Source organism: Ambystoma mexicanum, chromosome 13, assembly GCF_040938575.1.
Source record: "Ambystoma mexicanum isolate Mex_15411 chromosome 13, UKY_AmexF1_1, whole genome shotgun sequence".
Classification (NCBI taxonomy): Eukaryota; Metazoa; Chordata; class Amphibia; order Caudata; family Ambystomatidae; genus Ambystoma; species Ambystoma mexicanum.
The window spans coordinates 130,791,066-130,816,780 of record NC_090938.1 but is presented as its reverse complement, the minus strand read 5'-3'; the positions used below and the strand labels follow the sequence as shown (position 1 = coordinate 130,816,780).

Sequence of the window (25,715 nt, the reverse complement as noted above, 5' to 3'; positions counted from 1 at the left end):
TTGGCTCCGCCCTAGAGCCCCTACCTATACACAATGGCTCAGATCGGTCACATGGGCTCACGACACTGAGCAGTCCTGGAATGCAACGCAGCATCCACACTCTAGGCCGAGAGATATCTGGCCGAGATTTCGAGACTTTATCGCTGCCATGGCCCCACCACCAACTTCCCCCTCTACTTCCTCAGGCGGCTCCCCCTAGATGGTGCCCCTTTTTTTGGTGTATGTATCAGCATGTCGTATGCTCTCTGTTAATTAATATGCTTCTTTCCACTCAATATGTACTGTTTATCATTTGCATTGATTGCTCTTAGCGCTGGTGCCATGTGGCTCCCTCTGTTTCATTTGTTGTGCTGTCAAGTCAAATAAAAAGATTTAAAAAAAAAAGAAGATCCAATATCCCCTGAGGAAGTGGAATCAGCTATAAAATCACTCCCTATTGGCAAGGCCCCGGGCCCAGATGGCTTCACAAATAGGTTTTACAAAACCTTCTGTAAAGACCTCATACCACATGTCACGAAGTTATTCAACGAATGCTGGGAAACTGGAACTGTAACACAATCCATGGCAGAGTCAAACACAACCCTAATCCTGAAGCCAGGAAAGGACCCAGCAGAATGCTCATCTGATCGGCCCATAGCCTTGCTCAATACAGAATCCAAACTATATAGTAAGATTATAGCGCAGAGATTGGCAGAGATTTTTCCCACACTAATACACAGAGATCGAACCAGCTTTATTCAAGGTCGATCTGCTCTTGACAACATCCGCAGAGCGATCGACCTGCTAGCCCTGTCCCCATCAATTCCGGGAACTCTATCCCTACTATCTTTAGATGCCCACAGAGCATTTGATAGCATGTCCTGGGATTACTTGCAACTGGTCCTAAGAGGCTTTGGGTTTGGCCCCCAATTCACTAAACTGATATTATCAAACTTCCGGATCCCCTCCACCGAATACGAATCAACTCGCGGTGGACACCTCAGATACCCCTTAATAGAGGAACCAGGCAGGGGTGTCGACTATCGCCGCTGGTATTCGCACTAGCTATGGAACCCCTGGCACAACACATCTGTCTCCGCCCTGACATCCAGGGATTCGAAATAGAAGAGCAATGTCACAAAGTCGCACTTTACGCAGACGATGTGCTATGTTTCCTGAGGGAGGCCCAGGCTTCAGTCCCCCCGCTCATGGACCTGTTTGATCAATTCGCTGTAATATCGGGATTCGCGATAAACATGACAAAATCGATAGGCCTGAACCTATCTGAACCACTACACGTGGTGAACGCCCTTCATAACACCTACTCCCTCAGATGGGAAAGCTCCAAAATCACCTACCTTGGGGTGCACTTGACCCAGACCTACCCAGGCCTATGGAAAGCCAACATTCCCCCTTTACTAAACAGGCTCTACGGAAATGGGCCCTTCAAGAGATATCGTGGTAAGGGCGTATAAGTGCAGTCAAAATGACTTTGCTCCCGAGGCTTCTTTACATGCTACAGACACTCCCACTGTTCATCCCAGAGCGAGACTTATTAAACCTGCAGAAAGAGATAAGTCGCTTAATCTGGCAGCGGAAAACGCCCCGAATTCAGCGTAAGATCCTCACTCGAGGCAAACAGTTGGGTGACCTCGGGCTCCCATCCATAATAAGATATTATCGGCCAACCCAAATTGCCCCCATCCTGAGCTGGACCAACCCACCCGACCCCCCCCAAGTGGCAGAACATTGAACAACTGTTCTCTAAACACCCCCTCTCTCATCTTCCCATCCTCCCGCGGGAGATGCAAACCTCCCAGAAGCCCCTTCTCCCATCTACGAAGGCAACGCTCCAGTGTTGGGATAGACTAAACTAAGGGGAATCCTACCAGGATTGGGACCCTCTCTCCAATTATGCAAAATCTGGCCTTTAACCGCGGGCTTCAGGCTAATTCCTATCGACACTGGTCAAGAGAAGGCCCCATGAGACTACAAGAGCTCTATAACGATAATATCCCACTGACATTTGCCCAATGCAAAGAAAAGTTTAACCTCCCCGAGACCGAGAGGTTTCGGTACATACAATTACGGAATTGGATTACCAACCTGACCATTAAGAAAGCTGCTACTAGGCTCCCGTCAAGCCTAGAGCTAACAATTGCGGAAGGCCAACGCTCACAGAGAGTAACAAGTTGCTATCGCCTCGAGAAAATGTCCCAGAAGATGAGAAACTCCTGTATATGATGGCTTGGGAGAGAGAACTAGGAATTGAGATATCCCCAGAAGCTTGTCAGAGAATTTGGGACAGAGCACATAAGTCCTCCATATGCACGTCTGTGAAGGAATGTGCACTCAAGATCTGTTACTCTGGTACTTCTCACCGCAGAGACTACACGCGATAAACCCGGAATATCCAGACACGTGTTGGCATGGATGCAGGGCGAAGGGAGTTCTGGGACACCTCTGGTGGCACTGCCCGGTCGTTCAAACTTACTGGCTAGAGATTAGGTCCAAAATCAAGGACAAATGCGGGATCCTTCTCCCCATGAACCCATTAGTAATGCTATTAGGCGATTCACCAGAGGACGGGTCCTACCCCAGCTCTGGCCCTACTGCCCGTTTGATCACCCAGCTACTTATGGCAGCCCGCCTTACACAAGCACGCTTTTGGAAGGAAATAGAAGGTACACACATAGCATACTGGTGCTGCCTCATCCCCTGCCAGCTCTGATGTAGAAAGTGATGTAGATAGACCTAGGAACAAAGCTGTCCCAGGGACTAACCAACCTGAGGATGAGGCTCAGGATGAAGAGGATGCCGACTCTGTGGAATTACCTGCACAACCTATTTTGGCTCTGCAACCTTTTTTAGAACAGATGAGAAGATTCAAAAAGGGCAACCGAAAAGAGGCCATCAGAAAACAGGTCAGGTTCCGCTTACCACCCGTTGCCAATACCGCAATGCTCGGGCCCAACCAAGGGGCTCAAGGGGTGGCCAACACAGGCGGCGCCAACGCCGCTTCATTAGGTCAACGGCTAACCAGAGCCTCTTATCAGAAATCCCTGCAGAATCAGATCGATCCAAATCAGTTCAGATAGATTTAATACATAATCTTAGTCAATATCAGCTCTCTCCAGAAGAACACTCACTACTAAATAAAGGGTTATCTTTTGCTCCATCCTGTAAGAATGATTGTGTGCAGATACAGATTGATTTATTCAAGTTTATCAGAAAGTTAAAGTTAAAAAAGTTTTTTGCCACACAGGTTAAACAATATTCTCCTATAACGCCTGTCGCCGAATTATCAGAATTTACACTGCAAACAATGATGAGTACACACATACTTATGTCTATTGATGAGTCAATGTCTGATAGTGAGTCTAATCTCCTTGATACCATGAAAGAATTAGACATACAGCATCGTAATTTGACAATTAAAGAATTTGCAAACAAATCGAAATTTACTCCCATTTTTTCAGATGATAATATTATAGATACTTTTCATCGGGTAGTGACTAATGATATTCATACATTGTTTGATCATCGTTCTTCCCGTCCTCATCATACATTTTCTAATTTAACATCAGCACAGCGTCTTGCCCTTAACAAGCTGGCATCTAATGATTCAGTTGTGATCAAGGAAGCTGATAAAGGTGGTAACGTTGTAATTATGGATAAAGCAGATTACATCTCCATGGCATTGTATCATTTGAATTCTCCTGGGTGTTATGCCATTTTGAAAAATAATCCTATTTCACATATTAGACATAAAGTTCATTCTCTAATTGACAAATGGTATAAACTAGGTATTATTACTGATGTGGAAAAATGTTTTCTGTTCTCTGATAAACCAACAATGCCAACCGCCTATTTTCTGCCCAAGATTCATAAGCTGTTTGATAAGATACCGGAAGGCAGACCGATTATTAGTGGCCAGGGTGGAATTTTGGAACCAATTTCAATCTATGTGAATGAATGCATCTCACCACTGGTTCACTCCACACCTACATGTATATGTGACACTATGCATATTCTTGTCATCCTTGCACAATTGCCATATATCAGTGAAGTATTATTGGTCACACTCGATGTTAAATCTCTATACACTTCTATTGATCATCAGAAAGCAATTGACAGTATTACCTATATTTTCCCACACAAATCAGCATCGTATCATCTTCATATTGAAATGATCAAAGAATTTCTTTTCTGTGCTCTACAAAACAATGTTTTCCTTTTTAATGATACATATTACCAACAACTGATTGGGATTGCCATGGGAGCTAGTTTTGCTCCATCTGTGGCGAATATATTTATGCACCAATTTGAAGAACAGTATATGTTTCAGAACAATGATTTTTTTCAATTTATACATCTCTGGAAGAGATACATTGATGATGTTTTCATGATTTGAACTGGTAATGAAGTAGAATTAAGAGAGTTTGTTAATTTTCTGAATGTTAACAACTGGGGTTTGCAATTTATACATCATTACTCTAATGATTCTGTAGACTTTCTTGATTTAAACGTCTCTGTGTCCCCTACTGGTTTTATCACTAAAACATTTTTCGCAAACCTACTTCGGTTAATGCAGTTTTACATTCATCCAGTTCTCATAAACGTTCTGTTATTAATAATATTCCGAAAGGAGAATACATTCGAGCAAAAAGGAACTGTTCTCTCAATGCTGACTTTGATGCGGAAAAATCATTTATACATGATCAATTTGTACAACGTGGGTATCAACCAAATCTGCTTACCAAGGTTGAACGTGAAGTGTCTAGTATGGAGAGAGGTGATTTACTTAAACCTAAAATTAGATCATCTTCAGCTAATATGCCTTTCAACAAAATTAGACTGATCACTCGGTACAACAGTGATAGTAATGGTGTGAATGCTATACTCAAACGTCATTGGCACTTGCTCCATCTCGACAATGATCTAACTAAATTATTGGATTCACATCCATCAATAGTATTCAGCAGAGCCCCCACTCTTAAAAATCTTTTATGCCCGTCTTTTATGGCACAAGCACCCATTGCCAAAACATGGTTAGACGAAGGGCGGCTGAATGGTTTTCACAAATGCGGGAGCTGCAATATGTGTTCATATACATTTGAGTCTGAATCCTTAGATTTTGGGTCCACAGGCAAGCATGTAATTAATTCATTTATTAACTGCAATACAAAGTTTGTGGTGTATTGTATCATTTGTGTGTGTGGACTATTCTATATTGGTAGTACCATCAGGGCACTTAAAATTTGGATTCGCGAACATTTGGCCTCTTTGAACAAACAGGATGCTAAATATGCTTTGGCACTGCATTGGCAGACTTTACATCAATTGGATGATTTCAAGGATTGAAGATTTATTGGTTTGGCTCAGATTCGTCCTTCCAAAAGAGGAGGCAATATGGAACTCAGACTGAGACAATTGGAAGCAAGGCTTATCTGTAAACATAGATTGGTCATTCGTGGATTAAATTCTGATCATGAATTTCACGTTTTCTTATGATTCAACTTGTATTTCAGACAATTTCTGTTTTTTCATGATTCCATCTGCATTTCAGTTCAATTTTAATTAAATTTAATTTTATATGCCATTAATTAGTTTCAACTAAAATTATTTATGACTTAAATGAGGTTTTACATAATCACCGATTAAACTCCTGGTCCATGTATAGCTGGCCCGTTTACAAATGGTTTCATAATCTTTTTAGCTATTATATATATGATTATATTTGGTGCAATTATCAGGTTGGTTGCCAGTGCAGATGACACCGTAGGTGGCTACACACCATTACCTTGTTCTTAATGCTATATATTTTTATTTTGCGTGCAAATGGAAGTAACTTTACCGTGATTTATGTGTCGTGATGAGTTAACAAGTGTGTGCGGCAGATTACACAACCAGGATGCATGATAAATTTAGTGTGTTATTTCTAATTCATAATACAACGTCAATCACTATATGTAATTGCGTGTAGGTTCGATTACCAATTTTGGCTTATTAGTCTGTCTTCATTGAGATTTGATTGGCAGCCAGTGGGTTCCTCACCCAACATGGCTGCCGCTGGATGGTTCGTTACGGTCTTGCTCTCGTGTCCTAGTTCTTCTGTTTAACTACACCAGCTGCATCTCGCGCATGCGCACTCTCCCTTGGATACAGTTGTTGCCGGAAGGCTGGTAAGTGAGATGCTGCTCCTTCGATACGGTCCCTGGCACTTAATCATGTTCGTTACTATTCATTCACCTAATTCCGTGCTCTTGCTGTCTGTCTTTTTTTGCTAATTGCTCAATTGTCAACTGACATCGGACTATCGTAGCTACTTTGAATTGGCGGATATATTATATCTTCGTGGGCAACATCCCCCCTCCATATCATGCGGATATTTGCAGTCTACTATAATTAGTCGTTGCAATTGCAATTTACATTAAGGTAATTCTTTTTACTTCCATTAATAATGTGTTGTGACAAATTAAAAATTAAAAACTCTTTGAATGGGCCATGTAGCTCTAACACTTATTGTTATATTCTATTTAATCCTGTCTAGTCCTGGAATTGTACCCTAGAATCAATCGTACTATTGGTAAGTGCAACACATTGCTAATTTTAGTTTTCGGTTTTTGTCACATTAATTTTGGCAATATCATGGCACTTTGCAATAATTGTGACTTTGGATACTAATTCTTGTTGCACAGATTATTCGCCTTCGACAAGCATCAACGGTAATTATACCTTGACATTTTAATTATTATTGGTAATTCAGCCAATCTTTTCATCCAGGGTTGCTTAGTCACCACACCTCACTTATTTCCTTATCATGTTGTTTTGTCATCCTTCTTATTGGTTTCGGAACCGTATAGATGTCTTTTGGAAACGGTAATTTATATTTATTTTTATTTTCTCTTTATCATTTATGGTTATCCAATCATACTGATTATGTAACACTGTAATGATTTAAACAATGCTGTAATGTATCACACATTTATGATTGTGGCCAATTTTCCCCCCCTTTTTCAACCCCTATGTGTTTGCCCAATTGGTATGATGCGTATACATTGGTCAACATGTTAATGGTTTTATATTGTATTTTGATGCACAGCCTTTGAAGAAGAGCTCTGCTCGAAACACGTGTCAGGCTGTGGAATGGAATTAAAAATATAACTCAACTGATTGATGTATTATTGTAAAATGGCGCAGTTCACTGATTATATCGACCTTGTAGCATACTGGTGGGTAAAGGTATGGGAACTCCTAGGGATGGATAAATTAACGGCTGCAATAGAAGGTCAAACACTCAAATTCACAAACATATGGGGCCCATTCCTAGACCACGTCGCAGAAAAAGAGCATATGTTCTTCCAACCGAGAATGATTAAGTACCTCTATCAACCCTGACAAGCCTTTAGAACGGGGAAAATGACCATCAAATGGTCATCTGGTAATGAGAGAGACAACCCTTCACGGGGCTCCACGATTAACTGGTTGTATCCATGGTGAGGTTCCCCCCCTTTTTTTTTCTCTCTCCTCTTCTTGTTGTTCCCCCCATGCATTCCTTAACCTAGAAAATCAATAGTTGTTAAACAACCTATCCTATTCCCAGAGGATAACTACGAACTTGATATATTTGAAGAATGATAAAGATGTTAAAGTCTGGTGGTCCGGAAATAAGGGTGCAGGTTGCAACGTATCAGCACCCTTTCCATACAGCCAGGCTACAAACATTTCCTCTGATGCAAAAAATGAGCCATGAAATGGATGCAGTGAGTGGTGAAAGGCAGTAGGGTGGTGGATAGCAGACTTGAACTTCTTGAGAACGCAATGCAGGCTTCTCAACTGCATCTTAACAGAGGGGGATGACACGATTGGGCCCCATCTCTATATCTATATATATATATATATATATATATATATATATATATATATATATATATATATATATATATATATACACATATATATATATCGACAAATGCTACAAGGCAAATCGGTTATCAGAGGTGGGCCCCACACTGCTGATGCACCTGAGTGACTCACGTGACAGAGACAGAATCCTGAAGGCGGTAGTGGCTAAGAAAACAGTGGAATACTAAAATCATAGGATCCATCTCTTTCCTGATCTCTCCTGAGCCACCGACAAGAAGAGAAAGGCTCTGAATGTCACAAAGAAATCCTTTCTGGGGCGTGGGGTCAAAGCTGGCCTGCTCTATCCGGCTAAGCTCAGGGTGACTTGGAATGGGAAGGAGTATCTTTGTTGTGATGCAGAGGGGGCAGAACAATTATTGAAAACTACTCCCGCTGAGAAAACACTTAATTACGATACCAGATGAGGGGAGAGGGCCGGTTTCCCTTACTTAGGTTGTTTTTGTGGCATGGTTTCATTCTTACATAACATGTAGGGTCTAAAATACATCCCCCTGAAATGTGCATGCAGCCTATTCTCCTCGTGTGTGCTGTTTGAGACGTTTGAGTATTTCAGTATATACTGCCCCTTAGAAGTGTCGGTGCCACCTTGTTATATGTATGCGGTTATGCCTTGGGCACCTCTTGTTAATGGGTGCGGTTGCAAGAGTTAAGTCATTTTGTCCTCCGCCCCCCTTAGTGCACTCAGTGCTGGATCCTGTTCATGGTTTTAAGATGTGGGAACTTCCTACTTTTGTACCATTGTAATGTTTCTTTTTTACAAGGTTACAAATTAGTAAATACAAATCAAAAATGTGGACAAATGTTTCAAAATGCTCCCCGACAATTGGAAATAACTCACAGCATGTGAATCTGAGGAAGAGCCTAAAACAATGATGAAGTCAGGCTTTCAAAATGCTGCATGCCGTTCTTCTTGGGGACATGTTATACATAAATAAAGTTCCTAATGGAGAGGTGAAAATGGATCTGCATGATTGGATTAATGGAACATTTGTGCAATGTACATTTGTAATGACAAATGGCACTCCAGTGCTGGAAGATAAATGATGACAATAGCAGAAGAAAGACTGATAGAGTGATGTGGAGTAGGAGTGAAAGAGACAAAGTAACAAGAATTAAGTAGTAAACATAAGCCAAAGTGAGAGTTCTCATACCTCTGGATATTCACAGAAATTCCTGTAAATGTTTGTCTCTGGTATCTGACCAATGAGCCGAATTTTCATTCTAAAATAAGAAAGAAAGATTACTATTCCAGAACTTACAGATATTGGTTTGTGAATACTACACTCACTGAGCACAGTACCTACCTCTGTGTCCTGAGACAGATGGTTACAATGGAGAATAGAATGGCGATTAGCAGACCAATAGCCAGTCCACAAACGATGCAGGCTATAAATGTCACAACCCAGATACCCTGAAAATAGAAAAGGAAGGTGAGCAGAGAAAATGCCATGAGGTCTCCGGAGATAGACAAAAATGTTATTTACCTTTAACAATACTTGTCCAGTGTTGGTATTGTGAGGAGTCAGAAATGCGAGGCGGACACGTAGATAGAGTTTTCTCACAAGCAGCCATTTTATTAAAGAATAAGAGAAAGAAAAATGCCTCACTTTCCCTAACCTAACAAGGATTTCCCTACCTGTTAAACTTAGACTAAAGGAAAACACTCTAAAAATGGTTTCTGTCCCTCACACTTATACATACAACAAAATCATAAAGGTGTCATATGGACAATCAATTCAACAATATAATAGTTATTTGAAAACATAAACTTTGTAAACATGTATCCTTGTAACCTGGATCAGATCCCTCTTGCCCAAGATTAATTTAGGATTTTCCAAATCAAAGTTCCAATGAAGAAAGTTCTTTTCAATATCCAAAATTCCGCTCCAAATGCAGAGTTCTCTTCACTCGATAAGTCTTTCACTTGACCCTTGGATATGTTAAACAAGATTGATCACTCTTCAAATATGATAGTTCAAAGTTCCACAAGTTCCAGCTCATTTAACCAACAAGACTTTGGGCCTCATTCCGAGTTTGGAGGTAAGTAACCTCCTTACCGGAATGGAGCAAATACTGTGTCCATGTAGTAAAGAGCCCGCTAATAGAGGGCTATTACGAGTTCGCATGCACAAGCTTTTCGCCATGCCGTTAACGACATTACTGCTATGCCGTTAAAGTCCTAAAAATGGCCCTTAGCGGCATCATGTAAAGCGCAGACAGCACTACCGGCATCAATTAAAACGGCATTAGCGGTCACCGCTAATAGTGGACACCGCTATCAGCGGTGACTGCTAATAACGGTCACCATAAATAAGCGGAGCCGGAAGTAGTGTCATCACACAGGAACGGGAAAGAGCACGGCGGCCATCTTTAAAAACACAATCCATTGCCATCCTCAGCACCCAGCACCTGGAGTATATTGCTGTGTACCTACATCAACCCACAACAACTATATAATGCCCAAGGCAGTGAAAAAATGTGCCTCCCGCCAGCGCAAGGAGCGCTTCAATGAAGACAAGCTCACCATGCTGGCTGACACCCTGGCTGAGGATGCCGATGTTGTATTCGCTCACAGCCTCAAGAGGGAGGCAGTTATCAAGAAGAAGGAAATCTTGGCACTAGTCGCACAAAGAGTCAGCGCGGTAGGCAACACCCCCCGCACAACTAAGGATGTCCAGAAGAGGTGGGATGACCTGCGCCTGCGAGTCAGGAACATCCTGTCCGCAAACAGGAGCCAGGCCATGGCAACTGGTGGAGGAGCAAGCTCACCGATAAAGCTGAGCCGGTGGGAGGAGATATGTGCCAGCACGATCGGCATAGAGGCCATCGAAGCCGTGGGTGACATGGAGTGTGGCGCCAATTCATCGGCGGAAGGAGGTGAGTCTCCTAAGAAAACACAGTAATGCAAAGTCTGATAATAGTCCACCAATTTGTCTGTCTAAAGAGGCAAGCATTGCCCCAATACACACACATTCCCAGCCTAGTTGCAGTCCGCAGCACAGACACATGCAGATGCCTGCAGCAAGGCAATGCCATACCTGACACACACCACAATAAGATGTCAATGGCATAAGTCACAATGCACGCAGGCCACAACAGATTTGCATGTCACATAGCATACGTTTGCCCCAACATGAGTGACCCCGACGGATGCCTGCATTACCCACCCATAGAGCAAGCAACGTGATCATCCAAACTCCACTGCCTATTCCCCTCTATTGTGTAGATGAGCAATTATACAAATATATGCATGATGCTTGTCAAACCATCACGCATACCGTCCATCTCTTCGACCCCCACAGGCTCAGATCCTGACAGCAAGGCCCGGGACTCAAACCCACAGCTGACTAAACCCCAGAAGAGGGCCAGGGATAAAGGCAACAGGCCTTCCACCTCCAAAGCCCCACACAAGCCATGACAGGCACCGAAGAACAAACCACCCCAGGATGCCATGGCACTGGTGCCACCAAGGCCCAAAACCACTGTACCAACAACTCGTGTGACACCTGCTCAGGAGACAGTTGAAGGGGCACTCTCTGCAGAGAACAGCTCTGTCGAGGAGGTGGCAGCTACAGCACCCCTGACTGATGATGACGTGCTGGGACAGGTGTGGGTGCCCGTCGAGGACAATTCCTGCAACCTACCGGCTACACCAAGTCCATCACCATCCCCCCAGCTCACATCTGTTGACTCCAACCATGGCACCACCTCAGAGCAGTCTGGGGGGGAGTACATCCAAGGGAGCACGAGTCCCATAGAGGACCTGAATGCATTTGAGCATGACACACAAGCACCCTCCACCTCCAATGGTGTACCGGCGGGGGTGCAGCAGGCAGGGCACGCTTCACAGCGGCAGGAGGAGCCAACTGCCCTGGTGAGAGAGTTTGTCACAGACAGTGCCCAAGCAAATCAGGAGTGGCGCGAGAACACCGCCTCCCTGAGGCAGATCATCATGGATAGCACCAACAGATTGTGCGAGGAGGTGTCTGCCCTGCGGCAGGTCCTCAGCCGCATTGCTGATTCAATGGAGGCTGAACGTCCGGCTCCCCGAATGGAGCAGCCGGCCACCCCATTTTCCTCAAGCTCCATGCAAACCAGCCCCCTATGCAGGTCAGCGCACACCCTGCACCGCTCGGACATGCCGCCACCAGGTGCAGGGAGTGGCAGGATGTAGACTGGCCAGCCTGATGAAGGCAATAGACAATTGCTTGGACACCATGTGTGGGGGAGTTGTGGGGGGAAGGGGAGGGGGGAGAGGGTGTGTGGGGGAGTTGTGGGGGGAGGCAGAGGGGTGTGAGGGTGTATGGGGGAGTTGTGGGGGGAGGGGGTGTGTGGGGGAGTTGTGGGGGGAGGGGAGGGCAGGGGAGGGGAGAGGGTGTGTGTGGGAGTTACTGGGAGGGGGAGGGGGAGAGGGTGTGTGAGGGGTTTTGGGGGGGAAGGGAGGAGAGGGTCTGTGTGGTGGAGGGTTTGAGCACTTTAATCTTTATTTGACATTTAAATACACACTTTGTGTGAAAAAATATCTTGAGTGGACATTACTCATTGCATATGTGTCATTTATTCATATACAGTGCATACTTTACATGTACTCCCACACCGAGTGCCCTCTGTCCAACTTTCATGTCACCCTCTGCACCCACGTGTCAGAAATATTGTGCTATCACTGACTGACGCACAGCACGTCCCTCTGTGCATCGCCACCGTGATGATGTGCAGCCACATCGTCCTCATCCCCTTCATCATCACCAGGTGGTTGCAGTTCAATGTCAGGGGGCAGCGGAACGTTCCGTCGGATACACATGTTATGCAGCCTGACACATACCATGATGATCTTGGCCACTTTCTCATGCCTGTCGGGGAGTGCCCCACCTGACCGGCTAAGGCAGCAAAACCGTGCCTTCAACAGGCCAAAGGTCTGCTCGATGACCACACGGGTGCAGTTATAGGAACGATTGTAGTCCTCCTTGTGCCTGTTCTGTGGGTTTCAGACAGGGGTGAGGAGCCACGGCTTCAAGGGATAGCCACTATCACCTGCAAGAGAGGCAATAAAAGGTATATGTCAGTCGATTCATGATGGACAGCTGTAGTAGTCACACATGCCTGCAGATTATCGTTGGTCACATGCACATGTCCCTGGTTGTAGCACACAATTTTCATGCCCTCAATGTGTTCTGTGCCATGGACTTGTGGTGTGGGTTGCATCTCCAAGTTGATACACAGTGTACACTGCCCTGATGTTGCACATGCATTGTGGACGCATACCGCAGTGTTTGTGTAAAATTTGTGATGTGTAGTGTTCCGTCTGGTTTTCTAACTGGCGGCATTGGCAGTAGGCTCTGCAATATTAGGCATTCAGCGCTGATTATTACGATGGTGATATGCTGCACTTCATTGGTGGTGGCGGCCCTGTGACAAGCAGTGGATTCCTTCTTCAGTGCACTCACATGGATGCTTGTCCTGTGTAGTGATTTGCTGCAGTAATTTACATAGTGAATGTTCACAGCATGTTCCAGGATTGTGTTACCGAGGATGAGGTACGATGATGGGTGGTGGATGTGTTGTGGGATATTGGGTGTTTTTAAGTTTTGCATGTTATGATAGGTGTCCAGCTTACTTCATTGTTATGGTATTTTGTCATCATGTTCAGTTTTGGATGCTTTGGGGCACAGTGTTTTCTAATGTGCACATTGTGCTGTCACTTCAACAATGCCCCATGGTGGAGTGTGCATCTATCCCCCCATTTCACTGCCATGTGCCTGTCATGCAATTTACCAAGCAGCCAGGCACGTCGTCCTGCATGTTGCTGCATGTAGCCTAGTAGCGTAGAGTTCCGCAGGACCATTGAGTCATGTGTTGATCCAGGATATCGGGCACAACAATGTGTGATAATCTTGCTGGCATCACATACCATCTGCACATTGATGGAGTGGTATTGCTTGCGGTTATGGTACACCACCTCCATGGCATGCAGAACCACCAACTCCACATGGGTCCAGTCGAGGGTACCTATACAATTTGGCATGCCTGCCAGTCAATGGAAGCCAACTTTTGTGTCAAAAATCTCCTGGGGAGTCCGTGGTAGGGATATGTGGGCCCTTGTGTGCTTCAGGAGGGCATCCAGCACTTGATTCAGCATGTGAGAAAATAAGAGTTGTGATATACCATGCATGTGTCCCACTGTGCTGGTAGGTGCCTGTGGCAAGGAAGTGGAGCATCAACACTACGTTCAGTAGAGGGGGGATGGCGGTGCATATTTCAATCAGGCTGACGATGTCGTTGTGTATCATGTCCACGATGGTGGTGATGGTGTCCCGGTCATGACAGTACATGGTGTGGATCTGCTCATGGGTTAAGTTGAATGGACTGGCTCTGATGCAAGGGATTGGGGGCTGCCTGCGTGGTACCACTGGCTGCACTGGTGGGGCATGCTGGGCCTGTCTCACCCTCCTTCTCCTCCTGCGTCTCCTCTGTGGTGCCTGCTGTTTCTGTTGTTCTTCTTGCTGTTGTAGCAATGCAAGCATGTCCTCCATCCCCAGTATTGCTACTACTAGTGGAATCATTTTGGTGTGGGAAGGAGTGTGGTGTGTGGGTGTGCTCCTTTTGTGCTGGCCCAGACTCCATTGCCTCCACCTGTGCTGATTGTGCGCACCTGTGGCAGTTGGGAACACTGCACATAGCATTTTATGGTTGGCTCACGATGGCGGTATTACCGGCATGCCGGTATCCCCTATTAGCACCTTCATGATGCTGATATTTGCATGTCCGCTGTTACGCTCACCTGGTCTCCATGGGGGCGTCGCATGAAGCTGAGCGAGGAATGTCTGCACGTGCGTCGCACGAAGCTGAGCGATGAATGCCTACACGTGTCTTCTCTGTCTCACTACTTCTTTCACGAGTGGGCGTTTGCCTTAGGTGGTTTAATGGCGGATTCTCCGACCTGCAACTGAATTCAGGGACGCATTAATGTTCATAAGCCTCTCTTCTGAATCTAGTTGCGTCACTCATCCTACGGGCTGTAGCGGAGTCCTGAACAACTGTGACTCTGTAGGTAAGTCTCTATGCCAATAGAGTCTTGGTATCGTTTTTGCTTAAATGTTCTTTGTTGCCAAAGTTCTCGCTATTGCGCTTATTCCTTGCGCAGGTGCGGTTTTGGAGGTGCTAGATGAAGGATTGAATCCTCTCGAGACGCTGGGCAGTATTCCTGCAGGTGAGTATTAGCGCAAGAGTGCAGCATCGAGATGTATTTAGAAATTATTCTTTTCCCTTGCGCGACTAACCTGATGTTTTCTTTTCTGTTCTGCAGGTGCGGTGTGACTCCAGTGCGGCCTTCGCGTGAACCGGTTCGATGGATTACAGGAAGAGTGCAACCTCCGGGTGAGTATTGGCTCTCTATGCTTGTGTTTCCTTTCTGCAGATGCGACGATTCCTGAGAGTGGCAGAAGGAAAAACCTTTCGGTTGGACTGCTTCTCAGGTAAGGACTCAACCGCTGTTCTTGTTCTTGTTCTCTCTTCCTTTCCTTTTCTCAACAGGTGCTGATGGTTTGTGGGTCCCAAGACGGACATGGCTGAAGACCGGGTAAACTGGAGCTAAGCAGATACGGTGAGCGTTACACTGCAGGAGTGCAGAATAACGCAAAGCGTGTTCTGTCCTTAGGGTGTGGTTTATATAGCCTTGCACAAGTAGTCCCAGGTTAAGTAGTTCCTCCAGCCACACCCTGCACAAGTAGTCCCAGGTAAGGTAGTCCCTCCAGCCACACCCGAAGCTAGACTGTATGGCTCAGTTCTTCAGGGGCTGGGCTATGTGTGTCTCCATGCTCCCTGAAACCTGCTTTACATGATGGAATAATATGAGCCTGGTGCCAATGGCGCCAGGACTGACTCAAGGAAGTCTTGAGGCAACCTTTTGGGGCCTTATAGGTCCCCATGGGTGCCAGCAACTGGGGTAGGCTGGTCTGCTCCTGACGTCTGGGGACATGCACCATGACAGCACTCCCCCCCAATCCCCCCTTAGGGTGGGTTCTCCCACTGGTCCAGGCTTGCTTGCATGATTTCGATGGAACCTTTTTACCAAGCGTGGCGCATGAATGTGGTTACTAGGCTCCCATATTCTTTCTTGTGGTCCATAACCTTTCCAGTCGACTAGATAGAATAGTTTTGATTTGACAATTTTGGAGTCCAGAATATCCTTAACCTCAAATTCAGGTTCCCCGTCGACCATGATTGGTTTTGGTGGTTTTGTTACTCGAGTTCCAGGTTGCGCTGGCTTCAAAAGTGAGACGTGAAACACGGGATGGACTCACAAATGTGGAGGTAACTCCAATTTCACAGCCACCGGATTGATGATGGCCTTAATGGTGTATGGTCCCAAATATCTCGGATTGAAAGTATGAGTTCCTTTTACTGGTATGTGTTTCGAGGGCAGCCAGACTTCATCACCAACCTGATACTTTGGAGCTTCACTCCTATGTTGTTCTGCAGATCTTTTGGATTTTTCCTTAGCTTGCCTTAGATGTTCTGTCGAGGTTGGAGGTTCGTGGATGCATCCTGTATATCGTATAGAACGGACTCTGCCCAGTGCTGGAGTGTAAGGAATTGTTATAGGCATACTCGGTTATCCATAAAACATCTTTCCAACTACCTTCTGTTTGGTGTAACATGTATCTTAGGTACTGTTCCAATGTTTGGTTGGTTCTCTCGGTTTGACCATCGGTTTGAGGATGGTGGCTAGTGGAAAGTGTTCCATCGATTTGGGCTAACTGCAACATTTTTTTCCAAAAATGTGAGATAAATTGGCTGCCACGATCTGAAATCAGGACGGAGGCGAATCCGTGTATTCGGACAATCTGTTCTAAGAACTCCTTTGCCAGGATCGAAGCTGAGGGTAAACCTTTTAGTGGAATGAAGTGGGCCATTTTGGAAAACAAGTCTACTACCACTAAAATGGTGTTGAATCCATTACATTGCTTGATGTCTTTACGCCATGTTGGCCACCAAAAATGCTGCTTGATCTTGGCTTCAGTTTTAGCAATTCCAGGATGACCTTCTACCAGTGATTTGTGGTAATTTGAGATGACCTTTTCCTGAAGTTTCTTACTGGGTAGATAAAGGCGTCCTTGAAAATATGGCAAATGATTTGTGACTGAATGGTGTTTGCTTTTAGTTGGCCAATCCTGCAGAGTCTTTGTATCAATGAGATGCGAAATTTCCTTATGGATGTCATCCAAGGTCAGATGTCGTAATTCCCAGGATTCTCCCTCAAGGGATTATGGCTACTGGATCTGGACATGTGTATGCTTCATCTATCCGAATACGGGGCAGAGCATCAACTTTTCCGTTCCGGCAACCAGGTCGGTATGTAATCACGAAATCGTATTCAGCAAAGAACAGCGCCCATCGGAGTTGGCGAGAAGATTGGGCCTTTGCCATCTTTAGGTATTGCAGATTGCAATGATCTGTGATCACTGTGATGGTGTGTCTTGCTCCTAGGAGATAATGCCGCCAGGCTTTAAAAGCCGCCTTGATGGCTAAAAGTTCCCTGTCCGTTACGGCGTAATTTAATTCCGGTTCTGTGAATTTTCATGACCAAAAGGCGACTGGGTGAAGTTGAGCCATCTCAGGGTCATTTTGAGAGAGGACCGCCTCCATTGCCAGGCTGGAAGCGTTGGTTTCTACCACGTACGGGAGATCTGGGCGAGGGTCTTTCAGGATTGGGGCTGAGGTGAATTTCTTCTTCAAGTCCTGGAAAGCCTTTTCCGCTTCTTCCGACCATTGAAAGCATGTATTCTCTCCAGTAAGGATGTGATGGGATGTACCAGTTGCGAAAAGCCCAGAATGAATCGATAGGAGTTTGCAAACCCGAGCATACTCTGGACTCCTTTGATAGAAGTTGGAGAGGGCCAGTTGAGGATGGCATCTACCTTACGCAAATCCATATGAACACCATGAGGGGTTAGGACAAATCCAAGAAACTCGACCTTGGTAACATGGAAGAACCATTTTTCTAATTTAGCATATAACTTGTGTTGCCAGAGTTTTTCAAGGACAGCACAGACGTGTTTCACATGGTCTTGCTCGGAAGAGGAGTGCACCAGAATGTCGTCAATGTACACTACGACACAGACATAAATTAGTTCTCGTAGGACGTCATTCATGAAATATTGAAATGCCGCTGGAGCGTTACAAAGCCTAAAGGGCATCACCTGATATTCAAATAGCCCATATTTGGTACTTAAAGCAGTTTTTCATTCGTCCCCTTTCTTAATTCGTACGACATGGTACGTACGCCCCTCTGAGATCTAACTTAGTGTACATTTGAGTGTCCTTTACTTGATCCAGCAGTTCAGGAATTAGAGGCAAGGGGTACCGATTTTTTACAGTCACTTGGTTCAATGCACGGTAGTCAATGCAAGTCCTTAGATCTAATTCCTTTTTAGGTACGAAGAATAAGGGCGAGGCCGCCGGGGACTTGGACGGACAAATGAAACCGTTTGCCAGATATTGGTCTAGATACTTTTTTAAATGAAGGTTTTCGCGCTCAGTGAGCGCATAGATCCAACCGCATGGAATCTGTGCGCCAGGTATAAGGTCGATCTGGCAGTCGTATGGTCTATGGGGCGGCAGTGTATTGGCTCGATCTTTCTGGAAAACATCCTGAAAGTCTTGGTATTCCTGGGGTAGCGAATTTGTTATACTCATGACTGTTGCCACTTATTTAGTCAAGGGTTCTCCTGCTTGATAGCATGTATGAGCACATTCGACTGAGAAGGTCAGCCTCTTAGCACGCCAGTCAATGCAAGGATTATGTGTTCCTAACCACGGCATTCCCAGAATTATTTGGAATTGTGGAGCCTTGATTAGGTCAAACACAATGGCTTCCCGATGCCCATCTTGGCACAAAAGTGTAATCTCTGTCGTCGAGTGTGTTACAGGACTTGAAGAAATCTCTGTTCCGTCGACAGTGGTGACCAAATCGGTTGTTGCCTTCTCGCAAAGGGGAAGATTCATCCTTGAAGCCAATTCTTGATCCATATAGTTACCAATGGCTCCGCTGTCGATGTAAGCTCTGACCGCGTGCATACGAGACGGTTGTTGGTGACTCATGAGAATCACTGGCAAGGCTAGGTGTGAGGTCTGAGAGTCCTCCTTTTCGCTAGACAAACAGACCTCTACGCTTGTCGGGTGTGGAGGTTTTCCGGCTCCGGCTCTGCCCTGACCTTGACAGCGACCCCGACTGTCTCCTTGAGTGGTTTCACCGGACACTCTCGGAGAAAATGGCAGGCTGTCCCGCAATATAAGCACAACTGTTGTTGCCTCCTTTTGTCTCTTTCAGTTCGGACATGTCGGTGGTTTTGGAAGCATTTTCTCTTGGACGCACAAACACCCAATTTTCCATTCTAGCTTGGTCAGCTCTTCGGTTCTGCAGTCTGTGGTCAAGCTGTGCCACCAAGTCAATGTATTCCGCACAGTCTCTTGGTGGATTGACCACTTGAGCCAAAATGTCTTTTAACTCGTCTCTCAACCCACAGTGAAACAGGGTTGTTATTTTGTCTTCAGGCCAACTGGTTTCCACTACCAGTCGGTTGAAGGTTGCGATATACGTTAACAGATCTTGGTTCCCTTGACGCAGAGACAGGAGTTCGTTTTCTAATGCTTGGCCTTGGGAGTGCCGGGCAAACAACTTCTCCATATCCTGTTGAAACCTCTGAAAGTCTCGTAGGAGGGGGTCATCCGATTGACTAGTGGTACCGACCAGTCCGCAGCGATGCCACTGAGATATGAAAGCACAAATACCACCATTGATTGGTCGTTTGGAAAGGCTCCAGGCCTACATAGGAAATGAAGGTGGCACTGGTTCATAAAAACCGCATACCGTTTTGGGTCTCCCGCAAGGCGTTCAGGTGGAGCCAAAGGTACGGCTCCTGGAAGGACCACCTGTACAGGGTTACTTGACAGAGCTGGGACTGATGACCCCATTCCAGGTAGCAGTGTTTGGCCAGTCTGCGATTGAAGTAATTGTCTTGCTAGGTCATCCATGCGATCCTTGGCCACAATCAGTTCTCTCCTTAGAGCATTGGTTTCTTGCCACGCTGAATCCACCTTGGCCCTGAGTTCACCCAAAAGCTGGGCTAACTGGTCAGTCTCTGTGGTTTCCATGATGACCAGGTAGAGGATTTTATGAAGGCTTCGCATTCTGTTACACTCACCTGGTCTCCACGGGGGCGTTGCACGAAGCTGAGCGATGAATGTCTGCACATGCATCGCACAAAGCTGAGTGAGGAATGCCTGCACGTGTCTTCTCTGTCTCACTACTTCTTTCACAAGTGGGCATTTGCTTTAGGTGTTTTAATGGCAGATTCTCTGTCCTGCGACTGAATGCAGGGGTGCGTTGATGTTCATAAGCCTCTCTTCTGGATCTAGTTGCGTCACTGATCCCACGGGCTGTAGCGGAGTCCTGAACAACTGTGACTCTGTAGGTAAGTCTCTATGCCAATAGATTCTTGGTATCGTTTTTGCTTCAATGTTCTTTGTTGCCAAAGTTCTCACTATTGCGCTTATTCCTTTGCAGGTGTGGTTTTGGAGGTGCCAGTTGAAGGATTGACTCCTCTCTGCGACGCTGGGCAGTATTCTTGCAGGTGAGTATTGGCACGAAAGCGCGGCGTTGAGATGTATTTAGAAATGGTTATTTTCCCTTGCGCGACTAACCTGATGTTTTCTTTTCTGTTCTGCAGGTGCAGTGTGACTACGGAGCGGCGATCGCGTGAACCGCTTTGATGGATTACAGGAAGAGTGCAGCCTCCGGCTGAGTATTGGCTCTCTATGCTTCTGTTTCCTTTCTGCAGATGCGATGATTCCTGAGAGCGGCAGAAGGGAAAACTGTTGTGATGATGTTTCTCTTTGGGAGCAGAGAGAGCAAGTGTTGATGATATAGTCAATGCAGAGCAGGTTGCCTCTATGATGTCATTGGAATGTTCACTTGCATGTGATATTTACGTTCTAAATTTGTCAGATGATGGAGGTTTTGATGGGGAAGGATCTCGTATGCTCGGGGGTCTTTCTTGCTTTCATGTATCTTAAATAAATGCGAAATCAACTTACCAGCGTCTGTGTGCTGCTTCACAACAATGGCGACGAGGTAAAGTGAAGGCAGGTGAAGTGAAGGCAGACCCAGACCCCCGTGAAGTTGAAGTATCGACCGTCTGCATCAGCACGGAGCAACGACCGCAGCTGTGGACGCTTCCGGATCGAGAGACTCTCCAGGCCACATAGCTGCTGTTTACGTTCCTCACGGCACATATCCTTCCCACCCAGGACTTGTGCGGGTTGTCCGGGCCACTCCGCAGATGCGTTGAGCAGCCCGCAGGGAACCCGCCTCTGTTTCTCCCTGTGCTGCCGTGGAGGGAAACTCGTATTTTCCTGGATCCGAATCCCCTGGAAAGTGGGGACTGCTCCGCCCAGCTGCGGCGTCGAGCGGAAGAAAAGAAAGCGAAGCTCCGCAGACGCCTTGAGCAGCCCGCGGGGGAACCGCCTCTGCTCCTCCCTGTGCGTGCTGCCGTGGAGAGAAGTCGTCCTCTTCCTGGATCCCCTGGAAAGGGGGGATTGCTCCGCCCAGCTGTGGCGTCGAGCGGAAGAAAAGAAAGGGAAGCTCCGCAGACGCGTTGAGCAGCCCGCGGAGGGGGGGGTGCCCGCCTCCGTTCCCCTATGTGCGCTGCTGAGGAGGAAAAGCTGTTGAGCGGCTCCTCTGAACTTGTTTGTATATCGTGATGATGTCATCGCCTTGTCCACCGAAGTAAAGTAAGTGGTGTTTATCCTTCACCTTCTCTGACTGTAATCGCCAAAGAGCCCCTTCGGATTGCTCCAAGAGTAACTACCGTAGTGTGCATAACAGGTGATTAGGCAAATCAACTGAGACTGTGTTTCCTAAATACCGTATATCGTATAGTAAATGGGCAATCAATAATGAGGTTTAAAACACATGCGGTTTCGATTTAAAAGCAATGCCACGCAGCGTCCTAGAGTAACAGACAAATATCTATTGACTAAGAAGGAGTTGTGCCTATATACATATATATATAAAAATATATATATATATATATTCAAAAAAAAAAGTTGGAAGAGGAGTTGTGCTGAGAGTTAATATAAGTAAAAGGGAGATACTTGGGGACACAGCCACCTCAAACCACACCAGCTGTACGTTTCGTCATTCAGGCAGTCATGGCAGGTCTACCAGGCATATCAGGTCCTCCCATTTTTATGCCGACTCCAGGAATGGCAAAGATTGCTTGGCAGCAATGGCGCAAAGGTTTCATGCACTATATGAGGGCGGCTGGTGGTATGTCATATTCTGGTGAGCGGAAGCTGGCCTTGTTGTTGCATTTTTTGGGCTTTGAAGGCCAGAGAATTTTTGACACACTACCACAACCAGAAGGAGACGGTAGTGGGGATAATTTGAATGAATTTGAAAGTGCATTGTTGAAACTTGACAAGCATTTTAATCCTAAAAGGAGCACAATCTTGGAGCGTTACAATTTTCGCATGCGAGTTCAAGCACTGGGGGAGTCTGTTGAAGATTACGTCACTGCTTTGCGGCATCTGGCCTTAACGTGTAAATTTCAAGATAGCTTTGATGAACATATTCGAGATCAATTCATGACACATTGTCGATCTAACAAAATACGAGAAGAGTTACGGCTAAAAGATGAACCAAGTTTAGATGAAGTATTGGATTTGGCTAAGAGAGTAGAGCATTCTTTAGCATGTGTAGCCAAGTTATCTAAAAATGAAGGAGAAGATACTAAGGAAGAAATACCAGAGGTAATGAACATAGCGGAAGGAAAGAACAAAAGAAGAGGAAGAAATAGACAGTCAAGCAGGAACATTCCGGAGGAAAGAAGGAGTCAGAATATTTGTCAGAAAGATGAGAAAAGAGAGGAGAGGAAAGATGATAGACTATGTTATCGTTGCGCTAGTGCAACCCATTTTGCATCCTCTGTAGTCTGCCCAGGACGAAGGACCGTTTGCACTAAGTGCAGGAGGAGAGGACATTTTATGTCATGTTGCAAGAATTTTCAATTTGGGAAAGATAACCAAAGAAAAGTATTTTATGTGAATGAAGAGGAGGATAGGAAATCGTCAGATGACGATGTTGTTGTTGTACCTTCTCAGAATGTTATTGTCAATACAGTTAATGTTGTTGGTAAGGGTGATGAAGAGGATGACTGTGAGCGTCCATATGCTACTGTGAATGTTAATGGTTTCAAGTTGTCATTAATGGCCGACTCCGGGTCAAAAATAACACTTATTTCTAGAAGTGTATTTGAAGCAGAGATGAGAGGGAATGTATCAGCACTGTCGAAACCGGACATAAGTCCAGGAAGTTACAATCAAGATCGAATTGAGTTGTTAGGGTACGTGTGGAGTAAGTTTGAATTTAAAGGTCGATGTTGTGATGGAAAGGTGTATATCACTAAGAAAGGACAATCTCTACTAAGATGGAGAGAACAAAAGAATTTGGGAATAAGACTTGATCCCAACCATCCAGACCAAGTCCTACAAGTTTCCGAAGAACCCGTGAGTCATGGGAAATATATGTCAGAGTATAAGAAAGTGTTTGATGAGTCTCTGGGAAGAATAAAAGGGTTTCAACACCAGATAATTTTGAAGAAGGATAGCGTACCTGTAGTGGCTAAGCTCAGACCTGTGCCGTTTGCTTTACGAGGCAGTGTAAAAAGGGAATTACAAAAGTTGTTGGCGTCAGGTGTAATTGAGAGAGCTGGGGGAGTAGAGTGGGTTTCCCCAGTTGTAATAGTGAAGAAGAGTTCAGGGGATTTGAGGCTGTGCGTTGATATGCGTGAGTTAAACAAATGTGTGTTGGTGGACAGGCATCCCCTGCCCAACATGGGAGAGTTATTGACCAGGGTGGGCGGGGGAAAGTATTTTTCTAAATTGGATATGGCATCAGCATATCATCAAGTGGAGTTGGAGGAGGCCTGTAGGAAAGTCACTGCATTTATTACACATGAAGGTGTGTTCCAATTTAGGAGGATGCCATTTGGATTGGCATCCGCCTCTTCAGTTTTCCAGAAGATCATGGATCGTTTGTTGAGAGGGATGAAGGGTGTTTTTTGTTTTCAGGATGATGTATTGGTGAGTGGAGAGACTTTAGAAGAACATGACAAAAATCTGTGCAAGGTGTTGAAGATGTTTGAGGAGAGGGGTATCACGGTGAAAGGGGAGAAATGTAAGTTTTCTGTGACGAGAGTGGAATATCTGGGTCATGAAGTGTCGGAAGATGGGATAAGACCCAAAGAAGACATGGTGAATTCTATAAGAAACATAGAAACGCCTATAAATAAAAGTGAGCTTCATTCATTTCTAGGAATGACAGAATTTTACCAGATATTTGTTACGAACTATGCCGATAAGGTTCAGGAATTAAGGAAAATTTTGAGAAAGGGTGCTGACTTCGTGTGGAATAATCAATGTGAGGAAGAGTTCAATAGCATCAAAGAAGATATAGATATGGCTCGTCCGTTAGGATGTTTTGACACTAGGAAGTCTACCATTATTACTGTTGACGCCAGTGAGGGTGGTTTGGGAGCCGTATTGTCTCAGAAACAAGTTGATGGTGCTGAAAACATTATAGCTCATGCGTCAAGAGGTCTCAGAGGAGCAGAGATGAGATATTCGGTCATTGAGAAAGAGGCTTTAGCTTGTTTCTGGGCTGTTGAACGTTTCAAGAGTTTTGTGTGGGGAGTGGAATTTACAATTCGCACTGATCATAAGCCTCTAAAAGCAATATTTGAAAATAAGGCCCTTGACAAAGTTTCACGCCGGGTGGCAGGTTGGGTCACCAGGATGCAGACGCACTGTTTTAAAATAGAAGTAATCCCGGGAAAGGGAAATATTTTAGCAGACAGCCTGTCCAGGATTAGAGTTGCAAACTCTGAGAATGTGAAGAATGAGGATTTAGAATTAGTATTTGTTAATACTGATGGCATAGTCTCCAAACCAGAGTGGTTGGAGGGTATGAAAGAAGACCATGTGATCAACAGAGTAATTCCATATGTTGTGTCTGGATCATGGCCAAATAAGCAGGCATTGGAGGAAGATACAAAGCCATATTGGGAAGTGAAGGACAAGTTATCTGTAAATGAGGATATTTTGTTCAGGTGGGGTAGGGCTGTTGTCCCCATTGGATTGAGGAAGAAGGTTATAGAATTAGCACACAGCGGTCACATTGGAGTTACTAAGACAAAGGGTGTTTTGAGAGAAGACTATTGGTGGCCAGGATTTGACAAGGAAATAGAGGCAGTTCTGGCAAATTGTCAGTTTTGTATCAGGAGTGGTAAGGGCATTGTAGCCAGGAAACAGCCATTGGTGGATGTTGGTCTACCATCCAAGATATGGAGCGATATTGCCATGGACATTCTGGGTCCTGTGGAATTAGGCTATGGTCGCGGAAAATATGTTGTGTTGGTTGTGGATTTATTTTCCAGGTGGACAGACTTTAAAATTGTCAGAGACATCACGGGAGAGAGCATGATAAGGGTTTTACAAGAAATTTTTGCTAATGAAGGCTTACCAGAAACTGTTTTGACAGACAATGGTCCCCAATTTATAGGAGAAGGTTTCACCAACTATTTGAGGAGATGTGGAGTGGGACACAAGAGAACTTCGTTATATCATCCTGAATCAAATGGTGTTGTTGAGAGGATGAATAGATGTGTAATGGAGAGTGTGAGGACGGGAGAGGAGTGTGGTTTGGACAAATTAGCCATGATACAAAACAGGATGTGGGCTCTTAGAAT

The 25,715-nt window shown here is 45.3% G+C and overlaps 1 protein-coding gene across 3 annotated transcripts in view; it reads right to left on the bottom strand.

Moving 5' to 3' along the window:
* SLC26A8 (solute carrier family 26 member 8) overlaps positions 1 to 25,715 on the bottom strand; it is a 3,396,452-nt gene that overhangs the window by 524,055 nt on the left and 2,846,682 nt on the right. For all 3 annotated transcript variants that reach the window (XM_069633436.1, XM_069633435.1, XM_069633437.1), the window contains exons 14-15: positions 9,213 to 9,319; positions 9,060 to 9,129 (exon numbers count right to left, since the gene is read on the bottom strand). In XM_069633436.1, the coding sequence (XP_069489537.1) occupies positions 9,060 to 9,129; positions 9,213 to 9,319 (177 nt within the window). The remainder of the gene's footprint in view (positions 1 to 9,059; positions 9,130 to 9,212; positions 9,320 to 25,715) is intronic.